Raw genomic sequence first — 21,913 nt, forward strand, 5'->3', positions numbered from 1 at the left:
CCAGCCCCATATGCCCAGGGTGGCGGGTTCAAACCCAGCCCCGGCCAAACTGCAACCAAAAAATAAGCCGGGCGTTGTGGCAGGCGCCTGTAGTCCCAGCTGCTCGGGAGGCTGAGGCAAGAGAATCGCGTAAGCCCAAGAGTTAAGAGGTTGCTGTGAGCCGTGTGATGCCGGCACTCTACCCGAGGGCGGTACAGTGAGACTCTGTCTCTACAAAAAAAAAAAAAAAAAAAAAATTGACTCAAGATGGATAAGAGATTTAAATCTAAGACATGAAACGATAAAAATCCTAGAAGAAAGCATGGGAAAAATTCTTAATGATGTGGGCTTGGCGAACAATTTTTATGAAAAAGACTTCATTGGCAATCACAACAGCAACAAAAATAAACAAATGAGATAATAATTACCAATTAATTACCAATTAATTAAGCTAAAAAGCTTCTGCGTGGCTAAGGACACAACAATTAAAGCAAAGAGACAACCTTCAGAATAGAAAAGGTTATTTGCGTGTTTGGAATCTGACACAGGGTTGATAACTAGAATCTGCAAGTATGTTTTGTGACCACAGTGGGATGAAACTAGAAAACCACAGCAGAAAGAAAATTTTTTTTTGTGGGGGTGGGAGGGGGGAGGATCATACAATGAACCAGGTTACACTGTTTGTGTTGCTTGGTGCAGTCCCTATATTAATAGTGTCCCGCCACCAAGAGGTGTGTCACACACCATGGTCCCCCAACCAACTCTCTCCTGTCCTCTCTTCCTTCCCGCATTCTTCCTCCCCCTACCATGTACTAGCATTAATTGTCCTTATATCAGAATTGAGTATATGGGATTCTTGCTTCTCCATTCTTGTGATGCTTTACTAAGAAGAAAGTATTTCAACTCCATCCAAATTAATATAAAAGATCAAAGTCTCCATCCTTTTCGTGGCTGTAAGATAGTCCATGGTATACATATACCACAGCTTATTAATCCATTCCTGGGTTGGTGGGTAGTTAGGCTGTTTCCACAATTTAATAATTGTAAATTGAGCTGCAATAAATAGTCTAGTGCAAATGTCCTCATGACATAATGGTGTTTTTTCTTCTGGCTAATGGGATTGTAGGATCAAATGGGAGGTCTAGTTTGAGTTCTTTGAGGGTTCTCCATACTTCCTTCCAAAAAGGTTGTATTAATTTGCAGTCCCACCAGCAGTGTAAAAGTGTTCCCTTCTCTCCACAACCACACCAGCATCTAGCAGGCATCCTCAAACTTTTTAAACAGGGGGCCAGTTCACTGTCCCTCAGACCATTGGAGGGCTGGACTATAGTTTAAAAAAAAAACAACTATGAACAAATTCCTACGCACACTGCACATATCTTATTTTGAAGTAAAAAAAACAAAACGGGAACAAATACAATCACACCGCCTCATGCGGCCCCTAAGCCGCAGTTTGAGGACCTCTGACAGCTTTGACTCTTTGTGATATGGGCCATTCTCACTTGAGTTAGGTGATATCTCAGTGTGATTTTGATTTGCATTTCTCTAATAATTAGGGACGATGAGCATTTTTTCATATGCCTGTTAATTATTCATCTGTCTTGTTTAGAGAAGGTTCTATTCATCTCACTTGCCCATTAATATAAGGGATTGTTGGATTTTTTGTTGTTTAATTTGAATTCTCTGTAGATTATAGTTATCAAGCTTTTGTCCAATTCATAATATGCAAATATCTTTTCCCATTCTGATGGTTGTCTCTTTGTTTTGGTTGTTGTCTCCTTAGCGTACAGAAGCTATTCAGTTTAATTAAGTCCCATTTGTTTATTTTTATTGTTGTTGCAATTGCCACTGGAGTCTTCTTCATAAAATCTTTCCTTAGGCCGATATCTTTGAGTGTTTCCCTTACACTTTTTTGGAGAATTTTTGTTGATTCGTGCCTTAGATTTAGATCTTTTATCCATCTTGAATCAATTCTGGTGATAAATCAATCAATTTTGGAGAAAGATCTGGGTCCAGTTTCAGTCTTTTATACATGGTTATCCAGTTCTCCCAGCATCTTATTGAATAGGGATTATTTCTCCCAGTGAATGTTCTTGTTTGTTTTATCAAAGATCAGGTGGCTGTAAGATTTTAGTTTCATCTTATGGTTTTCTATTCGATTCCAGATGTCTATGTCTCTATTTTTGTGCCAATACCATGCTGTTTTGTTCACTATGACCTTATAGTACAGCCTAAAGTTTGGTAGGCTGATGCCTCTGGCTTTGTTTTTATTACTAAGAATCGCCTTAGCTATACAGGTTTTTTCTGGTTCCATACAATATGAAGAATTATTTTTTCCAACTCTTGAAAGTATGATGCTGGTATTTTAATGGGGATTGCATTGAATCCGCAGATTGCTTTGGGAAGTATAGACATTTTAACAATATTAGTCTTCCTAGCGATGAGCATGGTATGCTCTCCCATTTGTTAATATCTTCGACTATTTCTTTTCTTAGGGTTTTGTAGTTTTCTTTATAGAGGTCCTTTACCTCTTTTGTTATGTATATTTCTAGGTATTTCATTTTCTTTGAAACAACTGAGAAGGGAATTGTGTCCTTGATTAGCATCTCATCTTGGCTATTATTGGCATATACAAAGCCTACTGATTTGTGGACATTGATTTTATACCCTGAGACATACTATATTTTTTGATCACTTCCAGGAGTCTTGTGGTTGACTCTTTGGCGTTCTCTAAGTATAAAATCATATCATCGGCAAAGAGGGAGAGTTTGACTTCTTCTGCCCCCATTTGGATGTCCTTTATTACCTTCTCTTGCCTGATTGTACTGGCTAGAACGTCCAGCACTATGTTGAATAGTAGAGGTGATAGATTACAACCTTGTCTCATTCCAGATCTGAGTGAAAAAGTTTTCAGTTTACTCCATTCAGTATAATATTAGCTGTGGGTTTGTTGTAGATGGCCTTGATCAGTTTAAGAAATGTGCTACCCATCATAACAAAGATATTTGTACCAGAATGTTTATTGCAGCCCAATTCATAATTGCTAAGTCATGGAAGAAGCCCAAGTGCCCATCAATCCATGAATGGATTAATAAATTGTGGTATATGTACACCATGGAATATTATGCAGCCTTAAAGAAAGATGGAGACTTTACCTCTTTCATGTTTACATGGATGGAGCTGGAACATATTCTTCTTAGTAAAGTATCTCAAGAATGGAAGAAAAAGTATCCAATGTACTCAGCCCTACTATGAAACTAATTTAGGGTTTTCACGTGAAAGCTATAACCCAGTTACAACCTAAGAATAAGGTAAAGGGGGAAAGGGAGGGGAGGGAGGGGGGAAGTGGGTGGAGGGAAGGGGATTGGTGGGATTACACCAGCGGTGCATCTTACAAGGATATATGTGAAACTTGGTAAACCGTCTGTGAAGCTAGTGAATGGTGCCCCATGATTATATCAATGTACACAGCTATGATTTAATAAAAATAAAATAAAATAAAATAAAAAATAAAAAAATAGAGTTGATCTTGGTTTACTTAAAAAGAAATGTGCTACCTATGCTTATATTCTTCAGAGTTAGTTTAAGAAATGTGCTATCTATGCCTTCAGAGTTCTAATAGAAAAGGATGCCTATAGTGTTCAGAGTTCTAATTAGAAAAGGATGTTGAATTGTATTGAATGCTTTTTCTGAGTCTATTGAAAGGATAATATGGTCTTTGGTTTTGCTTTTGCTGATATGGTGGATTATATTTATGGAGTTGTGTATGTTAGACCAGCCTTGCATCCCTGGGATGAAATCTACTTGATCATGATATATGACTTTTTAAATGTAATCTATTGGCCAGGATTTTGTTGAGAATTTTTGCATCTATATTCATTAGTGAAATTGGTCTGTTGTCCTTTTTAGTTGGATCTTTTTCTGGTTTTTGGTATCAGGGTGATGTTTGCTTCATAGAAAGTATTGGGGGAAGATTCCTTCTTTCTCAATTTTTTGAAATAATTTCTGTAGTATGGGTATAAGCTCTTCTTTGAAGGTTTGATAGAATTCTGTTGTGAAGGCATCTGGTCCAGGGGATTTTTTTGCTGGGAGATTTTTTTATTGTTTCTTTTATTTCAGTGCTTGAAATTGGTCTGTTTATGCTCTCATTACTAGGTGTCTACCAGAAGAATATAAATCATTTTACCATGAAGACATTTGCACTAGAATGTTTATTGCAGCTCAGTTCATAATTGCCAAGTCATGGAAGCAACCTAAGTGCCCATCAACCCATGAATGAATCGACAAACTGTGGTATATGTATACCATGGAATACTATTCAGCCATTAAAAAAGATGGAGACTTGACATCTTTACATTTACTTGGATGGAGGTGAAATACATTCTTCTTAGTAAAGTATTGCAAGAATGGAAAGATGAATATTCAATGTACTATACTAATATGAAATAAATATATAAATAATTACATGTTTCTAAGAAGAATAAAACAGTACTATAGTCCAGTTTGGGGGTAGAGGGAAGTGGGAGTTGGAAGGAGGGAGGACATGAGGTGGAATCTAACCTAATGTGCACACTGTGAGGGTGTGTAAGACACCCCTGAGTGAGGGGTTCTTCTACAAATGGAACTTTACCCTGGAAGTGAAAACAATATAATGTAAGTATTGTACTCTCATATTAATTTGAATAAAGTTAAAAAAAAAGACAACACACAAAAAAAGAAATTGATCTGTTCAGGGGATCTGTTTCTTCTTGATTAAGTCTAGGAAGAGGGTATGATTTCAAGTATTGATCCATTTCCTCCACACTGTCAATTTCTGGTCACAGAGTTTCTTGTAGTATTCAGAGATAATCTCTTATATCTCTATGGCATCTGTTGTTATTTTCCCTTTATAATTTCTTATTGAACTTTAGTAGAGATTTTACATTTCTGTTTCTAGTTAGTCTGGCCAAATTTTACCTATTTTATTTACTTTTTCAAAAAATCTTGTTTCATTAATTTTCTGAATGATATTTTTGTTTTCAATATCATTAACCTCCAACTTACTTTTAGCTATTTCGTTTCTTCTGCTGGGTTTAGGCTTAAGATTGTTCTTCTTTTTCAATTCCATAAGATGGTTTGCGAGTATGCTGATGCACTCACTTTCTGTTTTTCAAATGTAGGCAGATAGTGCAATAAATTTTCCTCTCAAGATAGCAGAAAGAAATTTGAGGAGTTTGTAAATACATAGAAATTAACCAGTACACTCCTAAATAACAAATGAGTCAAACCAGAAACTATGTGGGAAATTTGAAAGTATACACACAACATACCAAAATTTCTAGGATGCATTGAAAGCAGTTCTCAGGAGAAAATGAACAACTATGTATATATTTTTTAAAGAACAAACTAAATGAAAACCAAGAAAGAAGAAAATAAAGGGTATGTGAGAGAAAATTTTTTAAATATGAAATAAAAAAGAAATAGCAAAAATCAAGAATACCAAAAGTTCATTTGTTTTTCAAAAAAATCAGCAGAATTGATAAATCTTGATCTAGAATGACCAAGATAAAAAAGAAAGAAGACCGAATTCCGAATTGTGTGGCCTTTCTGCTAGACTGAATTCTCTAGGAGGACTACGGTCAGAGTTGTTTTGCCCAGGTGCCCTGTACTGCTTCTTCAGTACTTATTTACATCAGTGTCTGGAAAAACATAGGTGTTCATTAAATATTTGTTGAGTTACAGGAATGAATGGCTGAGCTCAGTGAAATACAGTGACTCCCTTAAGTTAATGGTTCATGCATTAGTAGCGTTTAGTCTTTAAATCATATCAGTTTTTGATTTCCAAGCCAGAGCCTTGTGACTTTCATCATAGGGTATCTGTTAGCCCTTCTGCATTTGAAGCTGATGTGCACCAGTTCTATTTTGTTTTCTCTTCTTCAAACTTTATATCATAAAACACTTCTCCATGCTGCCTGGACAATAGCACTTAAAAAAAAAAGTTTCAAGTTACTTGATGTGGTTTGAAAATTTCCTGTCAGAAGACTGAGACAAACGTGAGTTGAGGACATCAAGTTCCAGAGTTCTATTTGCAGATTGGTAACAATGATTACTTTTTGGCAAGTGCTGTTTTTCAGTAATTGTTACAGAGTATATTGATTTCATAGCAAGTAGCCTATTCCTCCTTTCACCTTTCCTAATAGATATGGGGTCTATTCAGGCAGTCACCCTCAATAGACCACGAGGCCATGGTGGGAGCAGTAGATTCCATCCTGTAACTCAGAAGGTAAATCCTAACTAGTGTAATTAACCATGATGACAGACCAGTAAGGCATAATAGCTAATATTTGTTGAACACCAAGTTTCATCGGCACATTATTTTGTTGTCCGTGTATTGATTCATTAAATTTTTATAACTACTTTATGTGATAACTATAAACATTATCTCCATTTTAAAGTTAAGAAAATTGAAAAAGTAAAAAATAACTTGAATTTAAGGCTGAGGGTGGTGGCTCATGCCTGTAATCCTAGCATTCTGGGAGCTGAGGCAGGTGGATTGCTTGAGCTCAAGAGTTCGAGACCAACTTAAGCCAGAGTGAGACCCCCATCTCTAAAACAATAACTGCATGTTATGGTGGGTGCCTGTAGTCTCAACTACTTGGGTGGCTGAGGCAAGAGGATCACTTGAGCCCAAGAGTTTGAGGTTGCTGTGAGCTGTGATGCCATAGCACTCTACTGAGGGTGACAAAATGAGACTCTATCTGAAAAACAAAAACAAACAAACAAAACAAAACACAACTTGAACTCTATTATTTTAGACTGGACATTTCTGGAAAAGAGGAATTGAATAGATTATCTGGAATGGACTTTCTTGGAGACATGCTGCATCTAGGCTAGAACACTGAGATTGCTTAAGGTGCTGGTTCTTAACATGAAGAATTTGAAGGAAAAAATTCTACTGTTAGAATATGAATTATCTGTAGTTATTTATCTCTTCTTTACTGGCTGTTATTGTGACTGCATGTGATTCTTGGAACAGATTATAGCCATTTTGTGACGGTTAGTGCAAATAATACCAACTAATAAGCAAGAATAGCAAAATAGAAATATGGATAACTCTTAGCTCCTTGAACTGCTAAAAATCACCCTGTATAAATCTACAACTAGGTAATAATGTTTTGACCATATTGAGTCAAAGTATCTGGTATGTACAACCACATACATCATAATTCACACAGAGATTGTGATTCTTTATTGTTTTAGTCCACTGACACAGTTTTCTGTTTCTTACAGCTGAAGATATTCTTGTTGTCATTGGAATGCAAAAAAGAATTCAATTATATTCACAATGATGAGTGAAAAGTTTTTTGTTTTTTTTTCTGAGACAGAGTCTCACTGTGTCACCCTCAATGGAGTTCTGTAGTATAACAGCTCACAGCAACCTCAAACTCTTGGACTTAAGTGATTCTCTTGCCTCAACCTCCCAAGTAGCTGGGATCACAGGCACCCACCACAATGCCCTGCTTTTTTTTGTTGTGGTTGTCGTTGTTTAGTTGGCTCAGGCTGGGTTTAAACCTGCCAGCCTCGGTGTTTGTGGCTGGTGCTGTAACCACTGTGGTACGGGTGAAAAAGATATTAAAGATGGTATGGAACTAGCCAGAAGAGGAATCTCATTGTCTAAAAGTAACAGTAAAACCCTGATAAGAAAGACCCTGTTTCTTTATGGTAGTATTATCTACCCCACCCCATAAACATATATACACATGGACCCACACTATTACTGATTAGGACTATATAATCTAGACCACCACCACCCCCAGTAATGTAGAGATCTACAATAGCAATTCAAAGTAGTTGTATTGTGGAAGAGAATCACCAGTTGGAGAAATTACTAGCATAAAGATGAGTTTCCCAATGCTACGACTTTGCCTTCAAGCTGGCTGCAGAGTGTTTGATTATGAATGATAAATTTCTAATAGAAACCCTGCAATTTTTCTGACCAGAGAAACCAGAGAAAGTGTGTTCATTTGGGTCCTCTGAGAAGCATACTCCAATAAAGGATTACACAAGCAATACATTTCTTAGGGGAAATGCACGTAGGGAAATATAAGGCAGGATCCAGAAAAGAATGTCAGAGTCATATGTTATACAATGTGAGAGAAAGAAGGAAGGAAGGAAGGCTGAGAGTAAAAGCCTTAGCATGTAGTGCGGTTCTACAAAAGTTCGTTAAAAGTGGTAGGGAGTCATCCAACTAAAATTGCCTGTCAGAAGAATTCCACATATCTTAAGAATAGGCCTTCCTTGGTACCTTCATTCATTGGCTGGGAGAAAACTGTGAAAAGATCAGCTTTTGTGTAAATGACAAATTTCAGTGAGCAATAGCTGTGGTTATCAGGCCTTCATAGGTAAAGATCTGAGGGACAATTTTCACAATTGACAGACAAAGTAAGAAATGGTAGTGTGATGACTAATTTTGTTTTTATTTTTACATATACATGTGTTTATTAGGTTTCCATTTTTTGCCTTCACAAAATTAAAGAGGCTTAAAATTTAATAACAATGACAATGTTTAAGATAAGGACTAGAAACAAAAACCTCGTAAACAATGAACTAACATAAATACATTCAGAAAATAAATCAGAGAATTGCTGCATCAAAATATTAAGCAATAATAATAATAATAATGCAAAGAAAGTAACATTCACATTGTCAAATAAGAGCATATCTATTATAGAATGCTTTGACTCTGAGATTCAGTATGGAGTCATCAGTTAACTTCTTAGTATTTTTCTTAAGTCTCAAAAAATAGGCAACTAATATTTATAAATAAAAGTAAAAGATAATTGCAAAAACCAGATCATGCCAAATTTTATAGACAATAGAAAAAGAAGAATACTTCAAAATCATTCTACTTGATCTGGGTGTGATGATTAATTTTAGGAACCATAAAAGGGGGACATCAGTTCCGTCTATCCTATTGGTTCTGTTCCTTTGGAGATCCCTGACTAATGCAGTAGTTACCAGAGAAAGAGATAAGAATTCCAGGAAGAGGTTCAGTGCTTGTAGTTCAGCGGCTGGGGCGCCATCTACATACACCCGGGCTGGCTGGTTTGAGCCCATCCCAAGCCTGCTAAGTGACAATAACAACTACAACAACAACAAAATAAAATAGCTGGGTGTTGTGGCGGGCACCTGTAGTCCCAGCTACTTGGGAGGCTGAGGCAAGAGAATCACTTAAGCCCAAGAGTTGGAGGTTGCTGTGAGCTGTGATGCCATGGCACCCTATCCAGAATGACAGCTTGAGACTCTGTCTCAAAAAAAAAAAAAAAAGAATTCCAGGAAGAGAAACAGAGGATGGATTTGAATGTTATAAAATACTCAGGCTAACCCTCCCATAAAACACACATGTGAGGGACAGAGGGCAGACTCACAGCAGTGCAACAAAGGATAAAAAAAAAAAAAATTGAAATGAGATTTTTATCATGTACTGGTCAGGTTATTAGACAAGCAGAACCAATGCAAGCCGGGGACCCAGAATAGCTGGTCGTATAATTTAATCCAAATCTGGAGGTCTAAGAACCAAAGGAGTCGGTCTAGGTCTGAAGACCTAAGAACCAGGAGAGCTGAGGGCAGAGAAGATTAACACTCCAGTTCAAGCTGTCAGGCACAAAGATACATATTCTGTCTCCTGCCTTTTTGTTCTCTTCAGACCCTCAACAGATAAGATGATGCCCAGACACATTGCAAAGAGCAAACCCTTTACTGCTACTGATTGAAATGTTAATTTCATCTGGAAACACCCTCAAAGACATACTCAGCCAAATATTGGCAGCACTCTGTGATCCAGTCAAGTAGACACATAAAATTAACTCCATAGAAGTTAAGAGAATACTAGTTTGAGCCTAATGGGTCTTTGGGGACTAAACAAAAACAACAAAAATGATTCATGTGATGATGGCTTGGTTTCATATTAACTACATCAGTATCAATATCCTTGTTGTGATATTGTGCTATGATTTTGTAAGATGCTGCTATTGGGAAAAATAGGTTAAAGCTTAAAGGGATCTTTCACAACTTCAAATGAATCTACAATTATCTCAAAATGAAAAATAAATAGTTTGACTCTTATTTCCAAGTGTTATATATTTGTGTTCATATTTATTTACTTAGCTTTACTACATGCTACATCAGGATATGTTTTTAAAAATGTAGAACTACTGGGCATCTAATCTCTCCCCTGATTTTACAGGAAAGAATTCCTTGATTCAGGGAAGTCCATCTTGATTCAGTAAAGTCCAATTCAATTCATCCAAAATATGTTAATACATTTGAACTTCAAATTGGTTGGGCAGAAGAAAGGTAGAAGTCTCAGAGTACCTTCTACCTAGAGGCTTCTCTCTCAGTAGTTAAGTGAAAACAAATCCACAGCCCTCCTCAAATTCATTATGCATCTGCCAAGCAAGACTCAAATATAATTGGGTACATTTTTATAATGACTTGGTGGCCCAGGCCCTGGCCTAAGTAATATTTCTATGTCACATTTGCCATTTTCACACCAATGTCTTTGAAGAGTAGTCCCCAACAATGTTCTGTATGTGTGAAAAGCCTGGGATTACTTTATGTAAAATACAAAGTGTGGCTAAGCATTAGATCTCATCTTTGGTATAGTTCTTTTTTCATGTATTTTACTTTCAAAAACAGTCAAATTTTTCAGAGTCCAAGTTCACATATAAATGAACACTGTATTTTATCTTCCCCATCTCAAGAAGAAGAAACCTTCTAGCTCACAGTTTCCAACATCATTTTTTGTGTTTTAGGAGATGTTCTACCAAAAAGGAAAATTAGAAAGTTCAAACAGTTAAGAGAGGAGAGAGGATGGAAAGTGTTTAAAACTGGAAATTCCCCATGTGCTCATGGTTACCTTTATCGACTCTTTATGGTAACCACTTTGAAAACACATGCACCTGTGGTTTAAAAATTAATTTTACTAACTTTCGTAACTTGTACTAGTTTAACAGAGGATGAAGTATTCTCAATTGAAGTTTGAGTCACGAGAAGAGGAAAAGCCATTCAGAAACCTAATTAATCTGTTGAAAGAAAACATAAATTAAAAAAATGATGAGCAGGATGTCTGCGGATGTTATCTTAGGTCGGAAGTTTGTGGTCCCGGTGAACGTGTACCCCAAGGCCTTCTGCTGCAGCTGCTTTCTGATACGGGCAGTGTATCCGGACTTCTCTGTACCACTTTGCATCTAGCTCACATTACTTCATCTTCATTTCCTGTCTGAGGCCTTCCCCCGGATTCTCCATATAAGGTTACACAGGAAGGAGACCGCAATTGAATTTTGGTGCCCTGACGACTGACACCTTCCAAACTCATCCAGGTGCTAATTATTCTAGGCCTCAGTTTTCTCAGCTGAACTACGAAATATAAATGAAATATGAATGAAATTCTCTGCCCTGTGGATATCACTTGATTTTATAACATGATTTATGAAATAAGACACAGAAAATATCTATGAAAAAAAGTGGAAAGTTATAGAAGATATTATTATCATGTGTATGTTTTAAAGGGAGTTGAAAAGAGTTTATTTGCCCAAGTTTTGTTTATGTTTCTTTATGTGTTTCTTTGCTTCAGAGAATTAAACTCACCAGGGCTGTTGACACAAGTTTTCTTCCATATCTGTATAAACCCTCTGACTCCAAAATTTTACTGACACTGCATCTTGACCATCTAAACTTTGTTTGCTTTGTTTTATTCTGCATGTAGAGATACCTTCCTTTGGTTTAACAAATATTGATTACTACTGTGAGCATACAATTTGTGATGCTCCTGAGTAAAGTGGCGTGCTCTTAAGAATTACAGTAGGACAGCAGATAACATCCAGGATAGTGTCGGACAACCCCTATTCATTGTGAAGTTACGCTGATTCCTTTCTCAAATCTAAGGGCTAGGTAAGGTTAAAAATATAAATGAGAATGAAGAAGGCCAGGTGGTGTGGCTCACGCCTGTAATCCTAGCACTCTGTGAGGCTGAGGTGGGTGGATTGCCTGAGCTCAGGAGTTGCAGACCAGCCTGAGCAAGAGGGTAAACATGTCTCTACTAAAAATAGAAAAATTAGCCAGGCAATGTGGTGGGTGCCTATTGTGCCAGCTACTTGGAGGCTGAGACAGGAGGAGTGCTTGAGCCCAGGAGTTTGAGATTGCTGTGAGCTAGACTCATAACACGGCACTCCAGCCTGGGCAACAGAGAGAGACTGTCTCCATATAAATAAATAAGAAGAAAGACAGACATGTAAAAGCTGAGCACAAAAAGAACAGAAACAAGAACACACTCTATACGATGAAAATGAGTTTAGCTTTAAGGAAGAATGAAAGTCAGTGTAGTTAGCCAGCAGGAAACATGAGGGGAAAAATGGAAGGTGCTTATCTGTGTTTAAAACCTGAATGTTTTTCATAAAGTTAACCTGCCTAACTGTTCTGGAATATTCAAACTTCAAGGATAGTTAGTATCCAACTACAGAAATTAGAGTTTCACACTTCTTGGGAATCACTGGAGGGGAGTAAATGATAGAACTGGACCATTATTTCCATGTGAGTCCAGTCAGCTGGTAAAAAATCCTTCTTTGCATGTAGAAAAGACGCATGGCAAAGGTTATCAGTGTCTGTAAGCGTATTTTCTTTCTGTCTCTTTAAACTCCACAGACTTGGAGTCAAAGAATATTATGACTTATAATAGTGATATTATCTCATGCATTCTTCATGAGAATTGTGTATAATTAGTGGCAGAGTATGGATATGATCCCAGACTTCCCAGTTCTAGCAGGGTGAATAAGCTTTTAAATTATCTAAGTTGTTTTAAAACAAAGAAATTCGCAAAAGCACTTGCAATAGCTTCTGCTTTTCCTCTGAGTATCAACCTTAACTGCTCTTTCGTCATTCATCAGCAGCATTCAAGTGTATGCTATCCAGTGGCTGTCTGTAGTCGTATATTTCTCAACCATACAATCCTAAAAACCATCACAAATATCACCTTATATTGTGGAACTTTAAAATTTTATACATATTTTTTATTACTTGTTCACTCATTCAACAAGAATGCATTGGATACACACTAGGTCCCTATTACTAAGGCAGGTGTTAGAGACACAGAAGGGCCAGGTCAAAGTCCTTGCCCCCAAGCAGCTAACAGTGTAATAAGGGAAGCAGATAATAAACAATGACACAATATCAGATATTGATAGGCATACAATGACAGATAAAGGCACGCACAGGCCTAGGATGTGAAGTTCTATTTTACATATAATGGCAGGTAAAAATCTCTCTGAGTAGGTGGCAGTTGAACGATGTGAATTAAATTAAATGGAGAACTAGATGTTCAGGTAAATGGAGGAAGAAACTTTTGGAGAAAATGTAAAGGCCCTGTAGTGGCAGTGTGCTTGGCATTATTTTGTGTGTGTGTGTGTGTGTGTGTGGTTTTTGGCCGATGCTGGGTTTGAACCCACCACTTTCAGCATATGGGACTGGCGCCCTATCCCTTTGAGCCACAGGCACCACCCATGCTTGGCATTATTGTGGAACAGCAAAGAGGTTACTGTCAGAGAGGGCAGAGACTAATAGGTAACAGTAGGAGAAGCAGCCAGAGGCCATATTATTGGCAAGCGTCCTCAAACTTTTTAAACAGGGGGCCAATTCACTGTCCCTCAGACGGTTGGAGGGCCTGACACACCGCCTCATGTGGCCTGTGGGCCGCAGATTGAGGACCCCTGGTAGAGTCTTCCCAACTCAGAGAAGGTCTTTGAGTTTCATAGTACTTTTGATAGGAAGCCTTGAGATTGAGGGAGGAAGAGTTGAACGTCGCATCATTCTGATGCGACTTAATTATAAAACAAGCTGATATGTGAAAAAACTACCAAGAAAATTGAAAAATAGAGTGAAAGTGAAGAGAGTATTTAGGAACAACATGTACCTTTTTGTGTGTTATCTAAGAATTCATCTCATGATCCAATTAACTTCTGTAGATGACAATGTCCAATCACCTTAAGCATATCTCATCATCCTTGCCAAGGCTTTATTCTGAAAACAAAATGAATTTACTTTAAAGTAGTGACATTAATGATAAAATGTTTAGCACCAACATTATTAATCAGAGTGGCATTTTGATCCCCCATTAAATCACCATACATAAACATTATGTATTTATTTTGTCTGGACCATAATAACTTACCTGGATGAGATTGATACCATGGCAATATATTGTTTAGAGTAATCAACTCCAAATGTTTGAAGCCTCAGAGGAATCTGAACAGCAGAACCTTGAGAATCAGGGCAAAATAGAAGATGTTACTGAGATGAAATAAAAAAGGCAGTCTAAATGACAGAAAAATCAGATAAGAAAATTAGCATGAGATAGATAAAACACATGATTTAAAATAAATAATTTTAGAACAGAGCAAGGAAGTTCCAGACCACAAACTTTCTATTTCCTGGATTAAAGCAATTACTTACTAGATGGTACCTTAAAAGAACTAGTCCCCAGGGAAGAAGTGAATAACATACTTCTAAAAGTCAATTCATAGCATCATAAGCAAATTCCTTCTAGGCTGGAAAGAGATCCACAAGAATAGAGATCCTAAAATTCTTATTCAACAATAAAGTCTCTGGCCCCAAACAGTGTCAGGCACATAGATGGTGGTCAATACATTTATGAATAAATGAGTGAATGGGATTGCAGAAAAACGTGTTACACATTCTCAAATTATTACCATCTCAAAGATAGGAATCCTAAAGTTTTAATTCTCTTTACTTAGATACTCTCTCTTAAACTATTTGTGTTTTTAAAAACTTTAGGACAGATGATTCTGGGGAAATCCCACTTGCCTCTTCATGCTACACCTACAATGGTGAGAAGGGACATTTCAGATGGCTGGGAAAACCCATACATTGCCAAAACACACCGTGCATTGTCTGGGCCAATGGAGCATAAATTAAAGAGAACTGGCAGAGTTGAGCAAGTAGGAGGTAAAAGGAAGGGGGTGGAGACACCATAACGGAATATAAATGCTGAGATGCCTCGGAGACCAGAGACTGAACAGGAGCTCCAGCAAAGACTTTTGCTGTAGACTGACTTGAGAATCTTGTCTCAAGAATTCCCTAACCAGGGAGTCTTGACAATTAAGATGAGTTCTGAAAATGGTTTCGTAACAGAGAATAGCAGCTCTGTGCATCTGGAGAGAGGACAAAACAGTAAGTTAGATCTGATTTCTTATATCTCTCTATATGACACATAATGGTAGTTGGAGAAGATATACTGGTAATCTCTCTCTGTATGATACATAATGATAGGGGAGAAAATGAGGCTTCGTATTTTAGAGATGTTGGTTAGGTTAATGGAAGAGGTAAATACCTCTTTATCGATAAGAAAATAGGATACTTGATATGACAGGAAACTACAAAGGCAATTTCAGATTTTTAAAAATCTTTTTATTTATTTCATTTTACATCATTTCAAGTTTTAGATTTAATTAGGCAACTTTCTGTCCTAGCCCAGTTGCTCTCCATCATTTTTCCATGTCTACCTGTACATACTCCAGAAAGTGTTGCTTCTCTTTATGAAAATTCCACATAAGCAATTTTGCATGTGTAAGATGGCCTTTCCTTGTCCCTTTTGTCTGCTTTCTGCTTACCTCATCTTGTGTTCTCATGACAGCATCCTCCAGGACTAGAAATGTGTAGGTTTCCAATCTTTGAGACAATAGCTATATAAGCAACTTCACATTGACAATTCAGTGTTCAATGGTAATTCATTAGAAGAATGTCACAAAAAATTTCTTGAACAGACTATCTGCTTTACTATCTTTATGGGGCTCATTATCTCCACTCCATCTTTTTATTTTACCTTTCCAATTTCTAGTTTTAAATTCTACGTGGGCCAAACATTTTTCTTCCTTTTATTTGCTTTCCACCAAAATATGATCATGTTATAAATTTTTCTCTCTTCTATTTGTTATTTTATCCACCTATCTATTCTAATTTCCCATTCCCATTTTCCCTGTTATTTTTCTATACCGTGTTTCTGTAAAGCTTTCTTAATTTTTTTTTCATTTGTCCTTCTTCCATTTTAATTAGTGAGGTACCTTAAAGCACAGGCACTTCAGAATTAAAGTTTAACCTGTAAGCAAGAGCTAGCCAGTAATAAAGGGCTGTGTTAGAAATAGCAGAGCCAAAATGATCCCTGAGAAAGAGATTTTTCTCCGTGTGTCTACTAGATTGGTTTACTTTAGAAAAACATCCGTTATCTCTGACACATCCATTTTTTGTTTAAGAACATAAAATTAAGTGTGGATTAACAAATGCAGGCATGCAAAATTTTACATAACCTGGTGAGCCTTCATTTTATTGCCTACTTAAGCTGCCAAAAAAAAACCCAAAAAACAAAACAAAACAAAAAAGGCCAATAATAATAAAACTGCTCAATAGAGAGCATAGTTGAAAAGAAGAAGAATCTAAGCAGAAATGCTTAACTTTTCCTAAGACCATTCCAATCTTCTGTTAAATGTCTAATTCATTAGTATGAACAAGACAGACATCACCCCTGGGTGATTCAGTAGGTTGTAGATAGGTGGATTTATTTTCAATTTCTACATTAATTGATAGGACCTGTAATCAGAGTGACAGTGCACTGTTGGGGGAAATATTTTGTCACCTAGGCAACAAATCAAACTGTTAGTAACAGCCTTCACAAATGGGAATAAAGTGACATCTGATAGTCATCTCAGTAGCTTACCCACTGAGTGAGGAGCAAGGGGCTTGGCAGCTTGGGGAGCCCTTGGAGTCTGTGAGTTATGTGGACATGTTAGAACTTGCTGAGGAGACACAGCCATTGTTACGCTGAGTCTGAGCAGAATGCTGGACTCTCACGTGGTGAGAAGTGAAACTAGACAGAGCTCTGAACTGGCGACCCTACCTACCAAAGGCTGCTTCCGGAGATAACTGTACAGGAGTGAGAGGAGTATTTGCTCTGAGACACTGAAAGAAATAGAACTAGGAAAGAGTTGAGCAAAGTCTTCTTTTACAAAATCTAAGTGCAAATCCATGCTGGGAAAAAGAACTCCCAGTTGAAGTAAAAGTTGGTGTTGACAACAGTACAAGATATTACTATGAAAAAGCCAACATGTCTTTGTGCAGTTTAACTTTACAGAAATGTCTTATGGGAAAAAATGCACACATTTCAAGATATGTCTTACGTAGTCATCCTTTTATTTACAAAAATCATCCATACTTCTTGTGGGGCTGCATTTTGAGAATTCTAATAGCTTATCCTGCAGAGATGAAATCTAAAATTGGAGTCACAAAATTCCCTTCTCTCTTTTCTCAATTATTTACTTATATTCTATAATAGATATTCTTCTAGGTTTTTTTTAACTGAAAGTCATCATGAACATCATGTTTCTACACTAAATCTTCCCACATAAATATTTCTTATTTGTCAAAAAAATCCTTTTACTTTGTTTCACCATTATACAGAATGGTAAATGAAAAGAATCTGCTTCTACTGACATTTGTTTGACAATATTGTTGCATTTCTTCTATTATTTCAACTGCTCTTGAAAAATTATTTTACTTTTTTATTTTTAACCATTTTGGTTTTAGATATTTGTATTTCTATTTGGTATTTTACTTTATTATATTATCCATTTTTATCCCATTCATATTTCTCCTAAATAGCAGCAACCAAGAGGTTAAGGGATTGTGCCTAGGATGTTCTTTGTATGTGCCTTCTAGGGTACTAGGGTGTTTAGTAAATGCTCTTATTGTGATTAAATCAAGAAAATGATAGAACTTTTACAACTAAGTGTATGTATATATGTGTATATATATATGTATATAGAATGTACTAAGTGCTTATATTGGGAAGATATTTTATGATCTTAGTGAAACAATTCAAACAATTATATTTCACTTCTAGCCAAGAGGAAACTATCTGAATTCAAAATTTCTGGAAAATTAACATAGAAATTTCATATAAGGAGACAGGGAAACACATTACTTTTTAAAATGTAAACACCTCAAAAGAACATATTATTAATACATTTTTCTATACAAATGTCCCTACCATGCTTCTGGTAGTTTGCCTGAATTCATCATGGACTTTCTCCCTTACAGATAATGCCCCCAGTGTCCATTTTCAAACACACCATGAAGGGTCCCTCGGAGTTCCTGTCCCTTGTGCAGTCATGAACCTGGTCTTCATCACCATTTTAATCATTACTCTCATTGCCTTATCAGGTGGGTCTGTACTTCATAATTTTTTTCAAGGCCTCTGAGCCTTAAGTATTCATGCCCAGCTAAAGCGAATGGTGGCTCAGTCTAGTTAATCATAAATTCTGTATCTTGAAGTGTCTCCATCTCTGCATTCAGGTTAAAAACCTTGGCATTCATAAGGCACATTACCCTCTCTAGTTGCAAGAATAATTTTCAGGACTTTTAAAATTTTTCTGTCACTTTCTCACATTATGGTCAAAGGGGCACCCCCTTATCTTCATAGTCCATATGATGATGATTAGGCACAATGAAATATCAGAAAAGATGGGACCAGATTTCTTCTGACATTCTCCTTGTTGACTCTCAACCTTCACCTTATCACCATCAAACACAGCACAGCCTTTCTGCGTCCGTTTTTCATGCTATGAGTATTTGGTTTATTTTGTTACTAAAACAAACTATTTTCCTGTTCACAGTGGGCCGGTACAATTGTCCAGGCCAATATGACTGGCGAATGCCATCAGACAGCCGTGTTTCTTTCTGCTCAGGTGACTGGGTTGGCTACCAGGGGAAATGCTACTTTTTTTCCACTAAAACAGAGAGCTGGATCTCCGCCTACATTGCTTGTTCTAAACATGGTGCTACTCTTGCTGTCATCGATTCTGTAAAGGATATGGTAAGATTCAAAAACAATTTCATGAAACATAATTGTTTTATTTTATATAGCTCATGTCTGGTTTCCTTCTGTTTCTAAGTGAAAACACTGTGCTTGTCTCACATGTAGGAAAGCTTAGGGACAGAGAACCACCTCAGTCTGAGATCAAATTGAGAGTTTGGTTCAGTGTCCTAAATTTGATTTGATGACTTAGCTTCAAAGACCGGAAATACAAATGAGCTTGTCCTACATAGAACTGAAAAAATACTCAGATATGCTATCATACCTCAGATTGCAGCTTTTGAAATATAAGAATTATTATCATATATGCTTACCCAGAAGGTTATTTAACATAACAACTCATTGGTGCTTACTTTAAGATCTTCCTAAAACGATATGCTGGTGGAAATGAACACTGGATTGGACTGAAAAACGAAGGTGACCAGACATGGAGATGGTCAAATGGCAGAGAATTTAGCAACTGGTAAGTCTCCAGGAGTCTCTGTTTCCTCCCCAAGAAAACAATTTTCCTTTCAAAGCATTGTAGGTATGTGCAGAGTTCTAACAATCTATTTTGAATCTTATATGCTTTGGAATTCTTTAAAGACAGGCTTTTTAAATTAGCTTTTTTTCTTTACCCACTTAGAATTCATACAATAAATGCTTATAGTACTTTTTTTCTCAGAACATTCTTATGTGAATAATAGACTCAGTCTGGAAATATTTTAAGAATAGTTATGCTATTCTTTAATTAGCTTTTTTCTTTATCCACTTAGAATTCATACAACAAATGCTTATAGTACTTTTTTTCTCAGAACATTCTTATGTGAATAATAGACTCAGTTTGGAAATATTTTAAGAATAGTTATGCTAGTGCAATAAACCCAGCATTTCCAATGTCATATCTATATTTTACTGATGAGATAGCTGTTGAAAAGAATTCCCTCTTAGTCTTTCTCAGTTACCATCTCCAGGAAAATAAGAAGCAATATTTTCAATGCCTACTTATGAGTTTCTATGGACCTGAGAGAAATAGGCCCCAGAATGAAAGACACAGTTCTATTTTCCTTACCCATAGTTAAACTGCATTTTAAAGTTTAAAGAATTCTTATCCATCATCTACAGATTAGTCTATAGTTATTTGACTGGCAGACTTGCCTTTTACTTCCTTTTAAGAAAATAAAAACATAGGTCACCACTACCTCAAAGTTTATTCTCATGTAAACGAATGAAAATGATGAACTGAAAGTAATTCCAAGTTTCTTTTTTGTTTGGCAGGTTCAACTTTACAAAATCTGAGAACTGTGCTTTTCTGAACAGCACAGAGGTCAGCAGCACAGAATGTGGAAGGAATTTACATTGGATATGTAGCAAGCCCTCCCAATAATGAGGAAATGTACTTACTGATAGACTATTAGGGCACGGAACTAAAGGAAATCTGTATCAGTGGATGATGCTCCGTGGTCAGTTTTCCACACAGACTTTGTGGTAAAGCTTTGTTATTATCTTGGAAATCTTGCAAAGAGGACTGTGGAAAAAAGGGACAGAAATTCCAGGAAAATTTGCATTGTGGACTCCCTGCTGTGAGCTGAAAACATTGCAGATTGACTGATACTCGTGCCCAAGAATAGAACAATGATGAAACTTTTCAGATGCACTTTATATATACTTTTTAAATTCAGAAATAGTATAATCACCAGATGTAGAGTTATTATTTATGGTTGAATGACTACCAACAATAAGCATCCTTCAAGCCTTTGTACTATATGAAGGAGTTAAGACTTCAGTGGTACTGTACGCAAACAAGGGCAATTATGACTGCTGACATAGATATCCAGTCAAAATGAATTTTTCAAACTCAGGGAGCATTTATAAGTGGACAAATGCTTATGACACGAAACTTGTGTAACATTTTTCTCTTTTTGGAAAAATTTGCCAAGTTACTTTGTCATTTTTTCCTCCCAAAGAATGAGATGATCATTTTTTTTTTTTTTTACATGCTGAATTGTAGGCTGATCTTTTTCAATGGTACATATTTCTTTGCCTTTAAAACCTTCTATATGGTGTCTTATAGAGAAAAAACAAAAGCAAAGAATATAAAGGACATTTGTAAAAAAGACAAAAAGTGCTCAAAAATGTGCAATATGTGATGTGGCAAATCTCTATCAGAAAATATTCTGTATTGTTCAAACTTGGAATATTAGTCTTACCTGATAGTAAGTTTGGAACTTTCCTAATCAACTCTAATATGTGCAATATGTCATTTTAAGTATTTTTATGTGCAATAATTGTGTCTTTTTATATTTTTTATTTGGTACAATTATAAGCTGTTTTTTATCTGTGAAAATAAAAGTGGAATGAATACAATGGTTTCCACGAAGTGTTCATTCCTTAAGATACAGTAAAAATTATGTGCCATATTAGAAAGCAGAAACAGAATAATATGACCTTTTTAAAAATTAATCCTAACTATAGTAAAACCTTAGTTTCACAACATGGTTTATACATCCCAATATTATGGGTATTCTAAAGGACCACATCCACTTTTCTGCATACAGTAGATACTCAGTAAAAATTAGTCACCACAACCTATGCTTTGAAAGCATCTCGTGCAATTCTGAAGTGCGCTGTACATTTTAGTTATTTACATAAAATGATTCACTAACTAGAAATGATCTTCATGGAGTATTTCAATCAGGAATAAACTTGGTTACCTTTAACATTGTCTTATAAATGTATCTTGCAATATTCTCTTTCTCTGGAAGCTGGAAATGTGTGATATGTATGATATTTTTACATCATCAGCAGAATGGTATATAGGAAAGGAATTTGGATTTCAGTTCTGCTTAGTGAAAAATAATATACATGTTTCCTAACCTCTGTAGTCCTCAGTTCTCACAGCTATAAAATGAAACAAATGGCCTCCTACCTGTAATACTCTACCATTGATAATAACAATCTACTCCCATCTCATGTCAGAAAACAATGTCTTGTGATTCGTGTACTGTATACATATGTATGCAGAAATTGGAGCTGTTG

At 36.4% G+C, this 21,913-nt stretch overlaps 1 protein-coding gene across 2 annotated transcripts; it reads left to right on the forward strand.

Annotated features, from left to right (window-relative positions):
- Window positions 1-15,064: 15,064 nt before the first annotated feature.
- On the forward strand, window positions 15,065-21,554 carry CD69 (CD69 molecule). 2 transcript variants are annotated; one of them, XM_053556302.1, is made up of 5 exons: window positions 15,065-15,201; window positions 18,121-18,243; window positions 18,696-18,895; window positions 19,255-19,358; window positions 20,153-21,554. In XM_053556302.1, exons 1-5 carry the CDS (start codon window positions 15,135-15,137, stop codon window positions 20,259-20,261), a joined length of 603 nt encoding a protein of 200 aa, XP_053412277.1. In that variant the 5' UTR covers window positions 15,065-15,134; the 3' UTR covers window positions 20,262-21,554. The 2 variants fall into 2 exon arrangements, with proteins under 2 accessions (XP_053412277.1, XP_053412278.1); XM_053556303.1 differs by having other exon boundaries at window positions 18,768-18,895.
- The last annotated feature ends 359 nt before the right edge of the window (window positions 21,555-21,913 follow it).

Source organism: Nycticebus coucang, chromosome 12 (assembly GCF_027406575.1).
Source record: "Nycticebus coucang isolate mNycCou1 chromosome 12, mNycCou1.pri, whole genome shotgun sequence".
Lineage (NCBI taxonomy): Eukaryota > Metazoa > Chordata > Mammalia > Primates > Lorisidae > Nycticebus > Nycticebus coucang.

What these genes read in the sequence shown, in the direction of transcription:
- CD69 (XM_053556302.1), top strand. Translation starts at nt 15,135, where the DNA reads ATGAGTTCTGAAAATGGTTTCGTAACAGAGAATAGCAGCTCTGTGCAT. An exon ending in TCTGGAGAGAGGACAAAACA is followed by an intron (nt 15,202 to 18,120) that starts GTAAGTTAGATC and finishes TCTCCCTTACAG; the next exon opens with ATAATGCCCCCAGTGTCCAT. An exon ending in TCGATTCTGTAAAGGATATG is followed by an intron (nt 18,896 to 19,254) that starts GTAAGATTCAAA and finishes GCTTACTTTAAG; the next exon opens with ATCTTCCTAAAACGATATGC.